Source organism: Bos javanicus, chromosome 17 (genome assembly GCF_032452875.1).
Source record: "Bos javanicus breed banteng chromosome 17, ARS-OSU_banteng_1.0, whole genome shotgun sequence".
In the NCBI taxonomy this organism is placed as follows: Eukaryota; Metazoa; Chordata; class Mammalia; order Artiodactyla; family Bovidae; genus Bos; species Bos javanicus.
In genome coordinates, this window is record NC_083884.1 from 55,992,680 (window position 1) to 56,012,498 (window position 19,819).

The window sequence follows — 19,819 nt, forward strand, 5'->3', positions numbered from 1 at the left end:
GCTTCCTCTCCCAGAAGACTCTCTCTGCCTCCTCCTCCACCTTCCTTCCAGCCTGTCATGTTCTCCAGAAGGAAGGTTGCAGCAAGTAGTCAGGAAAATGTGATTTTAGCTCTTGGCCTCTTTCTCATTATTGACTGTCTCCTCTGACTTTTTGGTTCCTTGTGTCTGACTCTCTATATTACAGCTACTGATGACTGACATTTATGAAGCCTTCGGGGTTCATTTGTGAAGCCCACAGAAGTCCACTAGCTATTTGTGAGCGTTTATATTTATATATGTGCCCATGTGATAGTATGTGCTTACAGAAGAAAAACCCTGAAATGTGAAGCTACCACTATGTATGCCTTCTGCCTGGGGACTCTCTCCAACTTCCCAGTGTTCTGAGGAATTCTGGACTGTTCGAAGGACATCCAAAAATCCAAAATGCACAGAATTTCCATTTTAGTAAAGGAATAAAATGTGCACTTGAAGATGAAACATGTATCTGCTTATAAAATGCCAAATCAAATTTGGAAAGCTGGGAAAACGGTATAACACAATTTGTAAAAACCTCAGGGTAGTCATATTTTTATACCTAATAATTCCAATAGAGGATCTCTCTTTAAAAAATAGTTCTAAATAGGGAGAAAACCTTTATGCATTAATATGCTGACTGCAGTGTCATTTATAATAAAAAAATGGAAATAACCTATAGCTGCAGTAATCAAGAAATGATTTTGCAAACCTTGGTATTTCTATTTGTTGGAACAAAAATATAATAGCTAATACTTACTGAGTGTTCATTATGTGTCAGGCACTATAATACATGCTTTGAATGTATTATTAATTCAGATAATTCTCAGCAACCCCCTGATATGGTCCTATTATGACCCCCGTTTTATAGAAAAATGAAGCTTAAAAAAACTGAGCAACATGCCTAGTGATATATAACTAGTATGTGAGGGATGGAGCCTGGCTTCACACCCAGGGGTAGTAGGATTCCATAGCCCAGTCTTAATGATTATACTGTGATTGCTGTCAATAAAAGGATGCCTGTAATAAAATGTATATGATAAAATCTTAATGTAGCAAAAACAGATACAAACTATGTATGTCTTAACTGGTTTTTTTTATTTTTTGTAAAGACTTATACATTGAAACATTAGGAGAAGGCAGTGGCACCCCACTCCAGTAATCTTGCCTGGAAAAACCCATAGACTTCGTTACATGTTTCATAAAATTTACCAGTAAACTCATCTGGGCCTGGAGTTTTTTTAGGAAAAGGTTTTTGCTTATGGGTTCAATTCAATAAATATTGGATTATTTGGGTCTTTTATTTCAACTTACCTTAGCTTTGGAAGTTGTAATTTCCAAGGAATTTGTCCATTTATATTTTAAAATATATAAAATTGTTATAAATATATATAAAGTTAGATATGTCCATTTCATATGAACAATTAAATTTATTGTTCAAAATATTCCCTTACTGTCCTTTTACTGTATGTAGGATTTCTAGTAATGTTCTCTCTTTATGATTCCTGCAATTGACTGATAATTTGTATTTTCTCTCTCTCTTTCATCAGTCTACTTAAGGATTTATCATTGTGTTGACGAGTACAAATGCTTAGTTTTATTAATTTTTCTGTTTATTTTCTATTTCATTTAGTTTTCCTCTGAGCTTTGTTCCTTTCCATCTGCTTACTGTGGATATATTTTTATCTTCTTAGCTATAACCTTACATTTTGTAAATGTAAATGATTTACATTTTCCTTCTTTTCTAACATGAGCTTTCAAAGTTATGAATCACTTTCTAAGCTCATCTGCATCCCACAAGTTTTGACATGTATTATTATTATTATTTTTACAGTTTGAAATGTTTTTTAATGTTCCTTTAATTCCATTAAGGTCTTGGAAATACTAAGATTTTGATACTTGGAAACTTATCAGGACTTATTTTATGGACCATTACATGATAAGTCTTGGTGACTGTACTGTGTGCACTCATAAAGAATGTATATCCTGGGGATGTTGTGCAAGTGTTATAGAACTGTCCATCAGATCAAGTTGGTTGGTAGTGTTGTTCTTATCTTACTACTTCTAGTTAGTCTGATAAAGTCAGTTAATGATAAAGGCATTCTGCAGTCTCAGTTAATGATTGTCAGTTTGTCCATTTCTAGCTTTAATAATGAAATTTTTACTTTAGGTATTGTAAAGCTCTGTTATTAGGCACATACACATTTATTTTTTATTTATTTTTTAATTGAAGCATATTTGATTTAACGTTATGTTTAATTTCTGCTATATACCAGAGTGACTCAGTCATACATATACGTATTGTTTTTCATATTCTTTTCCATTGTGGTTTGTCACAGGATATTGAATAGAGTTCCCTGTGCTGCACAGTAGAACCTTGTTATTTAAGGCACATGCACATTTATGATTATAATATCTTCCTGGTGAATTAACTCTTGTATTGTTCTGAAATGTCCCTCTTTATCTCTAGTAGTTCTCTTTGTCTTAAGTCTCTTCTTCTGATATTAATATAGTTACACTAGCTTTCTTTTTTTTTTGGCAATCCAAATTTATTGAACTACTGATGCTAAGTTATACAAAATTGCACCACTTTAATTAAGGCTTTTAGTTTACATTTGGCCACCTCAAAAGTAGTTGTAACATTAGGTTGGTCAATTTAAATACTGTGGCTCCCTGTTGGATAGACACACAATCTTTACACCCAAACGTTAATGCATACAAAGCAACAAGGCGTTGTTAAATAAAACAGCAATAGTTACTGCAACTTAGGCCTTGTGACCAATTACACATGAGTAAAATTACTCCCCACATTTACATCCACAGTACTCTCATTTAACATCTCAACCAAAACGTTACACATGGGAAACAATCACTAACAGGCAAAAATACTAAACCTGTGTATTTGGTATTGCAGATACACTTATGCAGGAGCAAGCAGGGGGTTCACAGTGAGAATCTACAGCTGCAGAAGCCTGAAAATGATTTACAAAAATTGTTAAATCATTAAAAAATTGTTTGCAAATATACACTTCTTGTTGTAGACCCCCACTGTACACACAACTATAAACATTGTTCCCTATGTAAACAAAAAAGGAAACATATAATAAAAGATTTGAAAAGTCTGGACATTTCCTTCCCAACAGATATTAAAGGCAACGTCTTTAATCTAAGACATTATACTGAAAGGACTATCATATTTTAAAGACAAGATCACTGTCTCCACAGGTTTTTTAAAAATTAAAAAAACTATATAGCTGTGTTAATCAAAGCACTTATTTGTACAATACAATGATAATGACCTTGAATTTCTTAAAAAAAAATTATAATAAGCTACAAGTATCAAAGAAGCAAAGTTATCTGGAGTAGTCTATATAGCTCCTCTTTGGACTTTCTTTTATTATGCCAAAATAGTGGTGCTTTTAGGATTTACATTATTGTGCTCTCCAATACAAAGTATGGGGTGTGTTAAAGTATACAGTACACCATTTTCATACATGTACAACATTGGTGGATGCAAAATGTCTCTTAGCAGTAATACTGGATTGTAGCCTCTGGTTTTACCAGCTGCATACTCTAGGACTATTATATAAGTAAAAATCTCTCTGTGATACTGGAAAGTGATTAGAATGTGCAAACTGATGTAGTAGTTTTCATCCGCCTCTTAAAGGGTACCACCACAGAAAGTCCATTTAAGATGTTGGTAGGTTTAACAAAGTTGGAATGCTGGCACTGTTGAATTGGGCAACAGTTCTTCAGACCTGGCTCAGAGCTACAATGCATTTAGTATAGTAAAGCAGCTGACATGACGACTTTTTGCAGGCCTTCCCAGGCACTGGCGTTTTTCTGTTAATTTGTCGCACTAGGTCATAAAAGATCTCATTAACATTTATTTTTGATTTTGCAGAGGATTCTAAGAATGCACAGTTATTCCACTGTCTTGCTAGATTTTGACCTTGTTCCTTTCCTACAACTCTTTCATCTTCCAAGTCACACTTATTACCAACCAGAATCATTGGAACATCATGCGTGTCTTTAACTCGAAGAATCTGTTCTCTCAGATCTTGTAAATCATTAAATGTGGACTGTGCTGTGATGGAATAAACTAACGCAAAGCCTTGTCCATTTTTCATGTACAAATCCCTCATTGCTGTGAATTGTTCCATTCCTGCAGTATCCAAGATTTCAAGCATACACTGCTGTGCATCTACTTCAACTTGCTTTCTATAAGAATCTTCTATCGTAGTATCATATTTTTCAACAAAAATTCCTTGAACAAACTGTATAGTCAGAGCAGATTTTCCAGTGCCTCCTGAGCCAAGAATGACTAGCTTATACTCATGCATGGTGCAAACCTGTAAAAGCTAGTACCTCTCGCGCTGTCACTGGGTGCCCGCAGCCAGTGTCACCTCACGCTCCCTCCGAGTCGCTGCTCCCAGCACCACGGCGGTCCTGCCGCTACCGCTGCTGCTGCTGCTGCTGCCTCCGCCACCACTCCAGCTGGTTTACACGCCTGACTCTACATTAGCTTTCTTATATTCACCAATTTCATGGAACTTCCCTTTCCATCCTTTCATATTTTATTTATTTTTCTATGTTTTTATATTTAAAGCATATTAAGTCTCGCTTTTGTATCCAGTAGGACAATTTTTGTCTTTTAATTAGAATGCTTACACTATTAAATTTAATGTAATTATCAATATATTTGACTCAGGTCTATGATTTTCCTATAAGATCTTTGTTCCATTTCTCTTTTGTTCTCCTTGACTTTTTGTCTTCTTGGGTCAATTGAAATTTTTAAGTTTTAGCATTCCATTTTGATTTTTGCATGTACCATTTTAAAATCAAAGAATAATTTCAAGAAAATCTGATCACCTAATTCAGCAGTGTCTCTCATCTTTGTTCTGCTAGGATAATGAAAGCCCTTGGAAATGCTGGAGTCCCTGTCCCCAAAGTTCTTGACCTTTGTGAAGACTCAAGGTAATGTTCAGATTTATTTTTTCCACTGTATATTCAAGCTACAGAAAAGTCCATATATTAACTCAAATTCTAGTTTGCTAAAGACAAGTAAAATTTGAGTAGAAAAGAGATTTTATAGCAACCTCCCCTAAAGAGGTTTAAGTTATCCTGAAAGATAAATGCCTGCTTTCGTGAGAATTGGTAGGAAGCATCTTTCCTAACATTTAAAGAGCATACGTCCATCTAGCTTCATGTTGTTTGTTTTAATTTATTTTTTTATTGTGGGCTTTCTAAACTGTTTTTGAATTGCATTATAATATACTTTCTGAGTCTCTTTTTTCCTGATTTTTTAATTATGAAAAATTTGAAACATGCACAGAAGTTGAAAGAAGAAAAAAACAGTACAGTGAGCACCCATTTACACTGCATCTAGATGAAAACATTGGTTGATGTTTTGCCACATTTGCTTTCTATGTATATGTGTATATATATATATATGTATGTGTGTATATGTAAGTGTACGATATAGATAAAATAATTTTATGAAAATAGTTAATAATTATATAAACATTTTCTAATTTACTGTTTTGATTAATAATTATATAATTGTTTTATAAGTAAGTAAGTATATTTCATATGTATGTAATTATTATTCATTGAACCTTTTGAAGTAAGTTGCAGACAGCATATATCTCCTAAGAATAAAGACATTTTCTTTCATAACTCCAGCAGCAGTATTATACTTAAACTAAAAATAATTTAAATTTTCAAGTCAGGATGAATATTTATAACAATTTTCAAAACAACTTTTCAGAGTACTAAACTGATTTCTAGTAGTGACGAAAAGATTGATTAATGACATTTTGGTGTGTCACCTTAATACTTTGGGGTGTTTTGTATACCATTCATTTCAGTGAATAATGATGAAAATAACATCAACAAAAAGAAGGGGTATTTATCAAACCCTCATGGAACCAGACACATATGCCAGGCATTCCCTGTATATTGCTCCCTTAATTCTTATAGCTATTCTTTGAAGCTTTATAGATTGAGTAAAAACAATGCTCAGAGAGGTTTAATATGTTCCTCAGGATCACAATTCTAGGAAGGGCAGAGGTGGGACTTAAGCCTGGTTCTGTGTGACTCCAGACCTGACCCCCCACCCCTTGACCCAACATGCTGCTTTCCTATATTATCACAATCCCATTCCGAGTAGATTCCAAAGAGAAGAGAGGCATGCTGGCAAGGAAGTGTAGACAGGGATGTTTATGTGTGGCTTAGTTTGGGGAAGGAGTACTTCTAACTTCCACTTATATGCAGAGAAAAAAGGAAGTTTCCAGTACTCTGGGTCTGGACTCCCACCCAGCACTTAGAGCTTACACACAGGACAGAGCAGTGCCCTAACAGCCTGTCACATCACAGGCCACTGAAACACCCTGTTTGTGTCCCTCCCAGTGTTGTCGGTACCCCTTTCTATCTGATGGAATACTGCCCAGGCCTCATCTACAAAGACCCCTCTCTGCCAGGCTTGGAGCCCAGCCAGAGGCGGGCCATCTACACTGCCATGAACAGAGTCTTGTGCAAGATTCACAGTGTGGACCTCAAGGCTGCGGGCCTGGAAGACTATGGGAAACACGGTGAGCACGGGGCCCCTTGTCTTCTGTGCTGATGTTTCCTCACTGATCCTCTGCTTTCATAATTTCTATTGTGCCAGGGTTTTAAGGCAGCATTGGTAAATGTGAGGTGGGCTTGTTAGCGTCCTACTTGGAAATCCACTTTCATTTTAGTGGAGGTGTTGTTTACCTAGATGTTTTGTCCTGAGATAAATCCATCCATGGACTATAGAATCTCTTTTCCCTGCAAATTTTATCTCACTGTATTCTTTTTTCTGATACCGACTGGCCTAAAGTACTTAAGATATGTATTTTCTTCTCCAGTTTTTACCATTTCCTCTAAATATTCTTTTCAACAGGGGTAAATTTTTTTTAAATGCCATTGTACCAAGGTATTTGTATAATTTGTTGCTGCTCTTTTCTTCCTTTTTTTTTAATTGTCTGAGAGCTCCAGTTGTTACTCATCCTTGTAAGCACTTTGTGTTGTCAGGATTTCCCTTTTCCTTTTTTTTGGAAGTCAGTTGTATTGAAAGGTAGCATTTTATGAATTTTGACAAATGCACACAGTTTTATAACCACCATCACAACTGTCTCCGTGCTTTTGCATGCAGATACTTTAGCATGAACCAAAGAGTTTCACTTTTCCCTGCAGCATTCAAAATTATCTGACTCTTAATGCATTCCTGACCATGGTTAAAAAGAATCTTAGTAAGCTATATTTTGTTCTTTCTCTGCTTTTAACTAAAGCATGCCTATTCCTCTAGGACTGTATCAAATGCTGCAGTATGTAGCCAATGTACATCAACTTCCTGACATATTTTTACCAAATTTCCTAAAATTCTATCACTCTGTAGGCACATGATGTAAGGCCTCAAAACTAACCCTTTGAGAAACTTTGCTATCACATAGCAGGCTTGCTGACTTCCCAGTCACAATAGAGGGAGTTCTCTACCCTTTCCACTTGTAGCCAGATCTGTATCAAATGCTAACTTTTGAACAGAATTACCAATTTAGTGGGGTTCCCCGTCTTGGTGGTCTCACTGGAAGATATTTATAATAATTTATTTGTTGTCTATCCAAAATTTTGAACTGTGGTGTTGGAGATGACTCTTGAGAATCCCTTGGACTACAAGAAGATCCAACCAGTCCATCCTAAGGGAGATCAGTCCTGGGTGTTCATTGGAAGGACTGATGTTGGAGCTGAAACTCCAATACTTTGGCCTCCTGATGCAAAGAGCTGACTCATTTGAAAAGACCCTGATCCTGGGAAAGATTGAGGGCAAGAGGAGAAGGGGACGACAGAGGATGAGATGGTTGGATGGCATCACCGACTCAATGGACATGAGTTTGGGTAAACTCCAGGAGTTGGTGATGGACAGGGAGGCCTGGTGTGCTGCGGTTCGTGGGGTCGCAAAGAGTCAGACACGACTGAACGACTGAACTGAACTGATCCAAAATTTCACTTAACTGAGCATCTTCTATTTCATCTGGAGCCCTAGTTACTAGTAAAAGGGCCAGTAGGCAAAGACAACAGATGTTGCCTATATTGATCTGTTGTTTCAGGATGGAAAGAGCCCTGGAACAGAAGTTAGGTGCTGATTTGTGGGGTGACCTTGGGCGAGCCCCATTACTTTATTATAGTTTTCTCAAGAATAGAGGTTGAGTAAAAAAGCCCTGCCCTGCCCGTCTCACAGCATTGATATGAAAAGCAAGAGATGGCACCTGTTCCAGTGCTGTGAATGGACAAAGTGTGTCACATGAAGCAGTGGGCAGTGTGACATCCCATTGCACAGTGAAGAGAGAACAGTTTAAGGAGGGCTCTTCTATGCGCTGAGTGGATCCTTTGCCTTTTACAGTGGATCGTTCTGATATACTTTCCACTGACGTATTAGGTTGACAAAGAGATGAAGCAGAAATTTGGTCTGATTTTATATAATTCAGGGTCAGGCTCCTGGGCCGCTGGCTATGTCTTGAGGCTTATTACATAAAGCAGCTTCCTCAGATTTTACAATCACTGGTCCAGCTACAGGGCCATCAGATATTCTTTTCAAGTATCCTGTAATTTCTTAAGTTATGTTAGGAATCCAGCTGCTGGGCAGGGCACAGGCTGTGTATAGCTAATATACCATTTGTGTACAATTGGTACATTTAAATAAAATTAATTTATTTGCACACTTGAAGAATATCCCCAAGAGGATGCCTAAGAAATTGGTCACGTGGTTTGCCTTTGGGGAGAAAGGGCTGAGTGGCTGGGCAGGGGATTGATTGTACACATTTTTGTCACTTTAATTTTGAACCAGGTGAATATATAATTTATTGAAGAGAACAAATATAAATTTGTAAGGCAAAAAAAGCACATAAACATGATTTCTGATGAAAAGGAACTTTTGACAAAGATCCCTTAGGTCCAATCTAGTTATCATAAAGAAACTTTCCACCAAGAATCTGTAGAGAGCAAAATTCCCTTTTCTCATCCCAGAGGGCAGGCTGCTTTGGGAAGGAAGGGTGTTTGTGCCTTGGCAGGCCTGCTCGAGGCCAGTGGCCAGCAGAGCAGAAACACAGGGATAGCTGTACCTGCTTCCCATGAGAAGAGAGTGTGCACAGCGCTGGGGTGGTGTGTGCATGGGGGGGTGGGGGGACATCCTAAATCCACGTAGGATATTAACCTGAGGGGCTCCTTCCACCAAGGTTCAGCTCCTGGAGGCTTTAGTATTTGATTTCTTAGGATAATTTTCAAACTTACGGAAACATTCAGTAGTGCTGTGAATAACTATATGCCCTGACTGATTTTAAGAATGACTAACTTTTGCCATATTTATTTATCTCTTTCTGTATTTATCTATCTGCATGATTAAGAGACCCTGACACTTGACTCCTAAGTGCTTCAGTATGCATTTCCTAATAATAACAACATCCCCCAGCACCATTATCACATCCAAAAAAATTTACCATTTTCTCAGACTATCTAAGACCCAGTCCATATTCGATTTCCTCATTATTCCTCTTGTATCTTTTATAAGTGAGGTGTTTTGGTTTGTTTTCCAAATCAGGATCTGATTGAGGCATCTAAAACAACCCCCTCACCAATTTTTTTAAATGAGTTTTTAAAGGTACCAGGTAAGTGTATTATAGATTTATTTTGATTATGGTTTCATTTACTGCTGACTTCTACTTCCTATAATTCTGAAAACTGCAAGTTAGTTCTCAAGGCTTGATTTGTTCTGGGTTGAGTTCCTGTGGGTTTTGATCACGCCTCTTACAGCTCTGCTGGATCATTCTAATGACAGGTGAATGGATGCTCCAAGTGTGCAGCTGACTCCACGGAAGGAGCCCAGTCTCTCTTTCCTTGTCCTCAAGCTCCTGGGAAACATTTTTCTCTCAGATGAGGGGTGAGGGCTTGACTTAGAGCATGGACCTGGTATGTTGTTTATTATTAATAGTGACAATAATTGTCATTTGACAGCAATGACAGTGACAGTAATAATGGCCCTTATTCATTGAGCAGCCTTCTGTGTTCGGCATGTTATGTATGGATTTCACTTGTCCTTCACAATGGTCCTAGGGAATATAGGTATCAGTACACCGATTGTACGGATGAAGCAATGGAGGCTTAGAAAGGTTAAATCATTTGAAAAGCTTAACTGTGAGACAGGTAACTCCAGAACTCACTTGCAGTCTATGGTCCCATAACTTGCAAGTTCCTCAACTGTGGTAACTCTGGGTTTCTTAATAAACAACTGAATAATAGCAAATACTCATGTATTACTTCCTACATGCTGGGAACAGTTGCAGGGGCCTTACATATTTTATCCTCCCAACAACTCTAATGAGGGCCATCTCACTGATGAAGAACAAGGGCATGGAGACATAAAGTAACCTACCTGAGACCACACAGAGAATGGCAGGGCTGGGAACCAAACTCAGACCACCTATCCCAGAGTCCATGCTCTTAGCCAAGCACTGTCCTCTAGCTAAGAAAGGATTTATTAAAGGTTGTTAGGAAGCTTACAGGATCTCTGAGAGGGCCAGAGATCAGGCTCAGAGGGCTGTGTGGCTGGGAACAATGCCCAGATCACACAGATCCAGCCAAGACAAAATAGCAGTGGCTTCCAAGTTGAGGGAGCAGGAGCATCAAGTGGAAAATTCTCCAGTCATGGGATGAAGATGCCTCAGACATTACAAAGGGTTTCACGCAGTGGTTGATTTCTGAAACCTTTGGAGTTTGTTGAAATGGCACACCATATTCTAATCTTCTTTCCCTCAGGGGACTATCTTGCACGTCAGGTGCAAACATGGATCAAGCAGTATCGAGCCTCAGAAACCAGCACCATTCCAGCAATGGAGAGGCTCATCAAGTGGCTGCCCCTCCACCTTCCCAGGCAGCAGCGGACCACAGTGGTGCACGGGGACTTCAGGTCAACTCGGCATGAGGAGGGTTGATATTTAAATGTGGAAAGTGGTAGGAAGGGCATTTGAAGGGGAAAGAAGCAGCTGGTCTTGCCCCAGTTTACTGCTGACAACTATCCATGCACAATTATCTCCCTGTGCATGGCCTTTAAGGAAGGGTTTGTCAGGTTTGATACTGTTGACATCTGGGGCCTTTGCCACAGCAAGAGTTAGTATCACCCCCAGGTCCGAAGGCACAAGCACAGGCTCCAGTTGTAACTACTGCAGGACAACTGCCTCCAGAACTGCATTGCTGTCAACAGCCACAGCAGTGATTTTGCTCATGAGTCCACAGTCTGGGGGCAAGATGGCTTGTTGGAGTGACTTTAAGGCCAGGGGCTGAAATCGCCTGATGGCTCACTCACACATCTGCACAGGGACAGAAGAGAGCTGGGCTCCCTGAATCTCTCTCTCTATATCTATGGTTTCTCAACTAGTCTTTTCAGTATGGGGCTTCCCAGGTGACTCAGTGGTAAAGAATCTCCCTGCCAGTACAGGAAATGCAGGAGATGTGGGTTCAATCCCTGAGTTGGGAAGATGTCCTAGAGGAGGAAATAGCAACCCACTTCAGTACTCTTGCCTGGGAAATTCTATGGACAGAGGAGCCTAGTGGGCTACAGTCCATGGAGTCGCAAGGAGTTGGACACGACTAACTGACTGCACACACACGTACTCTCCAGTATTGTAGCTTCTGGATAGCTGGACTTCTTACCTGGTAGCTCAGGGCTGCAAAGGTGTGTATTCTGAGGGGAGAGGGCCAGGCGGGAGCTGATCACCTTTTCTGTCCTTGTCTTGGGAGTCACTCGGCACCACTTCCACCTGCATCATAATTGTTAGAAGTGAGATGCTTCCAAAGGTGAAGGATTAGACTCTTCCTTTTGTGGCAGGAGTGTCAAAAAATTGCAGACCTGTTTTAAAACCATCTCAGGGAAGGAGAATTACCAGAACCTGGATAGTGTCTCTATGTGGCGAGGGCTGCCTCACCAAAGCTGTGGCCCCTGGGAGAGGAACACAGTTGTCCCTTGGCCTTGTGCTGAGAGGGGGCTGGGGAATTAATATGCAGGCCCCCTTCCCATTGCCTGTTGGTATCCCCATTGGCTGAGCCGGAGGGCAAGGGAGGTGGTGGATGCAGCCCATGCAGGCTCCTGGGCACATGGGGCACAGAGGGCTGGGAAGTGTGTTTGGAGGGGCCAACAAAATAAACACTCAGCATGGAACACTCCCCAGGGGTCAGTTTTCTTAGTGCTGTCTCCATTCCTTGTGGCTCCTTCAGGCTGGACAACCTGCTATTCCATCCGGAAACTGCCGAGGTGCTTGCTGTCCTGGACTGGGAACTTTCTACTTTAGGTGACCCCCTTGCTGATGTGGCCTACAACTGCCTGGCTCACTACCTGCCATCCGGTTTTCCCATTCAGCCAGGTAGGAACTGCTGCTGGGGGAGTGGGGATGGAGCCTCCTCCATTCTCAAAGATTTGGGCAAACTCAGCTGAAGTAGTTGGTGATTTGGCTCCTTCATGAAATTCAGGTATTTAGTATTTCTTCTACAGTATCGTTTTTAATGACAGCATAGGATTTCATTGTTAAAGAATTAACTCATTCAAGGCATTTGGTTTGATTTCAATTTGGGTATTTGTTTCCAGTTTTTTTTTGTTTTTTTTTTTTAATTCTTACTAACTTCCCTGTGCTTCCACAAAAAGGGCAGTGAATATCTGCATAGTAATATCTTTGCCTGTATATAAGGTATACTCCTAGGATAAATTCTTGGAACAGAATATATTATATGCTTCTGAACCATCAAAATGTTATAAATGAAGAAAATCAGTAAGATTTTTTATCTGTTGCAGTTATCTTTTTCATAATTTGGTGAGATTTCTTTGAATACCATTTTTTATCAAATGACTGATAGAAAATAATATGCATCCACCCTGACCTGTGGTCCAGATGGAACCTGGAGGCCCCTCTTTACTTCCTTTACTGCCAGTTTAGTCCAAAACTTTTAAGAACCAGGTTATGAAGAACAGCTTCATGCTTGGATTCCAGACATCTTAAAATGATGACCTATAACCCTTTGAACTAGTTGTGAAACTTATTTCCAAGGGACAAGATGATTTTCTGAATTCAAATATTGGGAGCCATGGGGGAGCTGAGGTCATTGCCTAGTTCTGGCTCTGTCGCTTCAGGGTTGAGTGACTGTGATTTGACTGAGCTGGGAATCCCTACTGCAGAGGACTATTTCAGGATGTACTGTCTTCACATGGGGATCCCTCCTATTGAGAACTGGAACTTCTACATGGCTTTCTCCTTCTTCCGCATCGCCGCAATCCTGCAGGGAGTCTACAAGCGTTCACTCACAGGTAATGGGAGCCTAGGAGAGCTGGCCTCAGGGTGTGAGTCAAAGCCAAGAGGCTTCTCTCCCTGAAACCCTCTCATGACCAAACTACAAAGTTCAGTTAATTCAACCATTTGTCAGCAAGTGTATATCATATGTTTTTAAGAAATATTTAGAATTTTAAAAAATTATTAAAGTAAGGTATAAAACTTTTTAAAAGTAAAAACACATAATAAGAACTCAATCATATAGAAGAATATAAAATCGTTTTCCATTTTTTTTCAGCATCACTCCTCAAAGACGAAGCTAAGTTAAGGGTTTTGGGCCCCAATTTTTCTGTATATCTGTTGTCTCTCCTCTCTGTCTCTCTCTGCAAGTTTTATAAAAGTGTGATCATTTTACGTTATTTTTTTAGTACCTTGATATAAAAATTTTTTATCCCAAAGAATTTCTATGAAATACTATGGATGGCATCACCGACTCAATGGGCATGAGTTTGGTGAGTTCCAGGAGTTGGTGATGGACAGGGAGGCCTGGCATGCTGCAGTTCACAGGGTTGCAAAGAGTCGGACATGACTGAGCAACTGAACTGAACTGATTGTGTGTGTATATATATATATTTATATATTATGGCCATATATATGTATTTGACAACTATGTAAGGCAAATTCCTTATTTTTTTCCACTTAACAGTACTTCACTAAGACCTTTCCATGTGAGTGTGTATAGACATCATTCATTTTGCTTTCTATAGTACATTCCATTGTATGGATATGCTGTAATGTATTTAACCAGTTACCCTATTGATGTATCTTTGGATCGTCTGCAGATTTTCACAGTCACATAGTGGTTGGTGGACATCGTTTCTTACTCGTATTTGAATATATCTGAAGGATAAATTCCCAGAGTTAGAATTTCTGGGTTAAAAATTTGTGTATTTAAAATTTTTTAGATGTTGCCAAATTGCCCATTGAGGGGACTGTTGAAGAAGAAAAAAAGATTACTGTATTTTCTTTGATGATCCTCTTACATATATGGGAAAATACTTTATTTAACCAGTGTTTTCTAGATTGTATCTTTAAAGTTTGAACTTTTGAGAAGAAAAGTTTGGCTACTTAGAACTGATGGTTCAATATATACATGTGTCACCTATGGAGTGTTCATATATATGCAAGTATGGCACAGTGCCAATTTAGTTTTCATTCTGAATTCTGTAGGGTAGACACTGAAATAATCTATAGCCTAAATTATTTAAGAAGGTATAAAGACAGATTAAATTTTGTTTCCTATGTAGAAGGAAAGCAATTAGAAAGCAGGAAGGTAGAATCTCCCAAAAGACTTCCCCAAAGGCTTAGCAATAGTGACTGGGCCAGTAGCATTAAGTACCTATAATCATCCACATTATCATCTATAAATTCCATTCTTACCAAAAGGAACCAGGGCACGTTGGAGAAGTGACTGATTTCAGGTCTAGGGCAGAAAATCCACAAGATGAATCTGGAACATCTTCCTGTACCAGAAAGATAGGAAGTTGTTGATTATGAAGGTCATATTTAACTGTTTCAAGAGTCCACTTGAATAGGCTCCCACTTGCTAATGACAGGAAACTTTGAGCACCAGTAAGGATGAGAGCTGGAATGGATGACACACATCAAGTATGTTTAAATCCATGAGTAAAGAGTGATACTAAAAGTCTCACTGCTGACTGTGGAGGCTGAGAGGGAAGCAACCCATTATTCTGATAATTGGTAAATGAAGGGGAAAACGTCAACCACTTATCCTGCCTTTCCTATACAAATTAGATGTCATGTTAACCAAATGATTAATGAGGAAGTTTCTCTGTAGAGAAGCATCCTGGACCCAGTGATAGAATTAGCATAGCACCAATTTGCCATCCCGGTACATGAATGCATCCGGAAAATAAGTGTTAATGGTGCTAAAATCGAGAGAGGCAGCCAGACATTACATATCTCCTGACGCTGCCCTCAAAAGTTGAACCTGGATCTGACCAAGCCTCTAGTGCCAGCCACCAACTTACAGGGAACAGAGGGTTCAGTGGAGCACATTAAATAGCACCACTGAGACAAAGCCACTCACAAAAATCCAGATTCTGGGAAACTTCACAGGGAAACAATTCAGTTTCTTCAACAAGTGAAAAAGGTGATATGATGTTGAGACTTAAAAGATATATTAGCCAAAATCAGTATTTGGACCTTATTCAGATCCCTGTTTGAAAAAAGAAATGTTCTGAAAAAAATTTTTCTGAGACAGTCTTAACTATCTCAGGGACTTAAAAGATACATTAACCAAAAACAGTATTTGGACCTTATTCAGATCCCTGTTTGAAAAAAGAAATGTTCTGAAAAAAATTTTTGTGAGGCAATCAATGAAAAATGAATTCTGACTAGATAGTTGAGGATATTAAGGTGTCATAGTTAACTGCTGTTTAAGTGTGATAATGATATTGCGTGGATGTTTTTAAGTCTTTGTTTTTAGACATAAATGAAATATAAGTATAAAGATGCGGTGTTTGGGATTTACTGCAGCAAAATCCAGGGCAGTAGGGGTAGAAAGGCAGAGGATGAAACAGGATTGGCCATGCTTTGATGATTGTTGAAGCTGAGTGGCAGAAACCTGTAGGTACATTAAATTCTTCTCTGCAGTTTTGTTTGTCTTTGAAATTTTCCAAAATGAAAACTTAAAACGGCAAATAGAAAGAAGCCCAGCAGTGGGTTTGTTAGTACTATGGGGACATTTTAGCTTTGTGCTCATCAGTACCCAAGGCTTTCTGGTAGCATTCTGCTCTCAGCCAGGGTGTCAAAATCTTCTGAGAAGGGCAGTTGCAGTAGGGGAATTGATCATGCACTCACTCCCAAGAGCCACTGCTAGGTCAGGCACCATGCCAGGCAATTGCTGTTGTTGTTCAGTCACTCAGTTGTGTCTGACTCTTTGCAGCCCCACGGACTGCAGCACACCAGCCTCCCTGTCCTTCACCGTCTCCCAGAGCTTGCTCATATCCATTTAGTTGGTGATGGCATCCAACCATCTTGTCCTCTGTCATCCCCTTCTCGTCCTGCCTTCAGCCTTTCTCAGCATCAGGGTCTTTTCCAATGAGTCAGCTCTTCACATCAGGTGGCCAAGGTATTAGAGCTTCAGCTTCAGCGTCAGTCCTTCCAATGAATATTCAGAGTTGATTTTCTTTAGAATGGACTGGTTGGATCTCCTTGCAGTCCAAGGGACTCTCAAGAGTCTTCTCCAATACCACAGTTCAAAAGCATCAATTCTTTGGTGCTCAGCTTTCTTTCAGAGAAGGCAATGGCAACCCACTCCAGTACTCTTGCCTGGAAAATCCCATGGATGGAGGAGCCTGGTGGGCTGCAGTCCATGGGGTCGTTAAGAGTCGGACACAACTGAAGTGACTTAGCAGCAGCAGCAGCAGCTTTTTTTATAGTCCAACTCTCACATCCATACATGACTACTGGAAAAATCATAGCCTTGACTAGATGGACCTTTGTTGGCAAAGTAATGTCTCTGCTTTTTAATGTGCTGTCTAGGTTGGTCATAGCTTTTCTTCCAAGGAGCAAGCATCCTTTAATTTCATGGCTGCAGTCACCATCTGCAGTGATTTTGGAGCCCAAAAACATAAAGTCTGTCACTGTTTCTACTGTTTCCCCATCTATTTGCCATGAAGTGATGGGACCGGATGCCATGATCTTAGTTTTCTGAATGTTGAGCCTGTTAACAATGTTGTGATAGCTTCAGGTGAATAGCGCTTATAGAGATACTTGGTATTACCCTGGGAAAGTGGATTTTGGAGAAAAAGGATGTGTTTCAAAGGCATTCTCTCTGTGATGTCATCACAGGAGATCTGCATTCATCCTTAGGTTGGCAGGGGGACAACAGTGACCAGAGCCTGGGGACTGACTTATAGTCTGTACCAGCCAACCCATGTATGATTTTCCTTCATTAATAAGTGGATGCTGAGGTGTAGATTTCTTATCAGTTCAGTTCAGTTGCTCAGTCGTGTCCGACTCTTTGCGACCCCATGAATCGCAGCACGCCAGGCCTCCCTGTCCATCACCAATTCCCGGAGTTCACCCAAACTCATGTCCATCGAGTCGGTGATGCCATCCAGCCTTCTCATCCTCTGTCATCCCCTTCTCCTCCTGCCCCCAATCCCTCCCAGCATCAGAATCTTTTCCAATAACTCAACTCTTCGCATGAGGTGGCTGAAGTATTAGAGTTTCAGCTTAAGCATCAGTCCTTCCAATGAACACTCAGGACTCATCTCCTTTAGGATGGACTGGTTAGATCTCCTTGCAGTCCAAGGGACTCTCAAGAGTCTTCTCCAACACCACAGTTCAAAAGCATCAATTCTTTGGCGCTCAGCTTTCTTCACAGTCCAACTCTCACATCCATACTTGACTACTGGAAAAACCATAGCTTTGACTAGACAGACCTTTGTTGGCAGAGTAATGTCTCTGCTTTTTAATATGCTATCTAGGTTGGTCATAACTTTCCTTCCAAGGAGCAAGCATCTTTTAATTTCATGGTTGCAGTCACCATCTGCAGTGATTTTGGAGCCCCCAAAAATAAAGTCTGACACTGTTTCCCCATCTATTTGCCATGAAATGATGGGGCCGGATGCCATGATCTTCGTTTTCTGAATGTTGAGCTTTAAGCCAACTTTTTCACTCTCCTCTTTTACCTTCATCAAGAGGCTCTTTAGTTCTTCTTCACTTTCTGCCATAAGGGTGGTGTCATCTGCACATCTGAGGTTATTGATATTTCTCCTGGCAATCTTGATTCCAGCTTGTGCTTCTTCCAGTCCAGCGTTTCTCATGATGTACTCTGCATATAAGTTAAATAAGCAGGGTGACAATATACAGCCTTGATGTACTCCTTTTCCTGTTTGCAACCAGTCTGTTGTTCCATGTCCAGTTCTAACTGTTGCTTCCTGACCTGCATACAGATTTCTCAAGAGGCAGGTCAGGTGGTCTGGTATTCCCATCTCCCTCAGAATTTTCCACAGTTTATTGTGATCGACACAGTCAAAGGCTTTGGCATAGTCAATAAAGCAGAAATAGATATTTTTCTGGAACTCTCTTGCTTTTTCGATGATCCAACGGATGTTGGCAATTTGATCTCTGGTTCCTCTGCCTTTTCTAAAACCAGCTTGAACATCTGGAAGTTCACGGTTCACATGTTGCTGAAGCCTGGCTTGGAGAATTTTGAGCATTGCTTTACTAGCATGTGAGATGAGTGCAATTGTGCGGTAGTTTGAGCATTCTTTGGCATTGCCTTTCTTTGGGATTGGAATGAAAACTGACCTTTTCCAGTCCTGTGACCACTGTTGAGTTTTCCAAATTTGGTGGCATGTTGAGTGCAGCACTTTCACAGGATTTGAAATAACTCAATTAGAATTCCTTCACCTCCACTGGCTTTGTTCGTAGTGATGTTTTCTAAGGCCCACTTGACTTCACATTCCAGGATGTCTGGCTCTAGGTGAGTGATCACACCATCGTGATTATCTGGGTCGTGAAGATCTTTTTTGTACAGTTTTTTTGTGCATTCTTGCCATCTCTTCTTAATATCTTCTACTTTTGCTAGGTTCCTACCATTTCTGTCCTTTATTGAACCCATCTTTGCATGAAATGTTCCATTAGTATCTCTAATTTTCTTGAAGAGATCTCTAGTCTTTCCCATTCTTTTGTTTTCCTCTATTTCTTTGCACTGACCACTGAGGAAGGTTTATTTATGTCTGCTTGCTATAAGGTTTACTTATGTCTGCTTGCTATTCGTTAGAACTCTGCATTCAAATGGGTATATCTTTCCTTTTCTCCTTTGCTTTTCACTTCTCTTCTTTTCACAGCTATTTGTAATGCCTCCTCAGACAGCCAGTTTGGTTTTTTGCACTTTTTTTTTCCTTAGGGATGGTCTTGATCACTGCCTCCTGTACAGTGTCACCAACCTCCGTCCATAGTTCATCAGGCACTGTGTCTATCCAATCTAGTCCCTTAAATCCCAATCTAGTCCCTTAAATCTATTTGTCACTTCCACTGTATAATTGTAAGGGATTTGATTTAGGTCATACCTCAATGGTCTAGTCGGAGAAGGCGATGGCACCCACTCCAGTACTCTTGCCTGGAAAATTCCATGGATGGAGGAGCCTGGTGGGTCGCGAAGAGTCTGACATGACTGAGCGACTTCATTTTCACTTTTCACTTTCATGCATTGGAGAAGGAAATGGCAACCCAATCCAGTGTTCTTGCCTGGAGAATCCCAGGGACAGGGAAGCCTGGTGGGCTGCTGTCTCTGGGGTCGCACAGAGTCAGACACGACTGAAGCGACTTAGCAGCAGCAGCAGCAATGGTCTAGTGATTTTCCCTACTTTCTTCAATTTAAGTCTGAATTTGGCAATAAGGAGTTCATGATCTGAGTTGTAGTCAGCTCCTGGTCTCAT

At 40.0% G+C, this 19,819-nt stretch overlaps 2 protein-coding genes across 8 annotated transcripts in view; one reads left to right on the forward strand and one right to left on the reverse strand.

Moving 5' to 3' along the window:
- Nucleotides 1–19,819, forward strand: part of LOC133228833 (acyl-CoA dehydrogenase family member 10) — a 51,833-nt gene that overhangs the window by 15,753 nt on the left and 16,261 nt on the right. For all 7 annotated transcript variants that reach the window (XM_061384808.1, XM_061384803.1, XM_061384805.1 and 4 more), the window contains 5 exons: nucleotides 4,921–4,989; nucleotides 6,424–6,605; nucleotides 10,846–10,996; nucleotides 12,301–12,446; nucleotides 13,208–13,381. In XM_061384808.1, coding sequence (XP_061240792.1) covers nucleotides 4,921–4,989; nucleotides 6,424–6,605; nucleotides 10,846–10,996; nucleotides 12,301–12,446; nucleotides 13,208–13,381 — 722 coding nt within the window. The remainder of the gene's footprint in view (nucleotides 1–4,920; nucleotides 4,990–6,423; nucleotides 6,606–10,845; nucleotides 10,997–12,300; nucleotides 12,447–13,207; nucleotides 13,382–19,819) is intronic.
- LOC133228838 (ras-related protein Rap-1b-like) lies at nucleotides 2,584–4,370 on the reverse strand. Its single transcript, XM_061384822.1, has one exon. It carries the CDS (start codon nucleotides 4,353–4,355, stop codon nucleotides 3,765–3,767), a length of 591 nt encoding a protein of 196 aa, XP_061240806.1. The 5' UTR covers nucleotides 4,356–4,370; the 3' UTR covers nucleotides 2,584–3,764.

Excerpts from the sequence above, each read along its gene's own strand:
- LOC133228838 (XM_061384822.1), bottom strand. The coding sequence starts at position 4,355 with ATGCATGAGTATAAGCTAGTCATTCTTGGCTCAGGAGGCACTGGAAAA.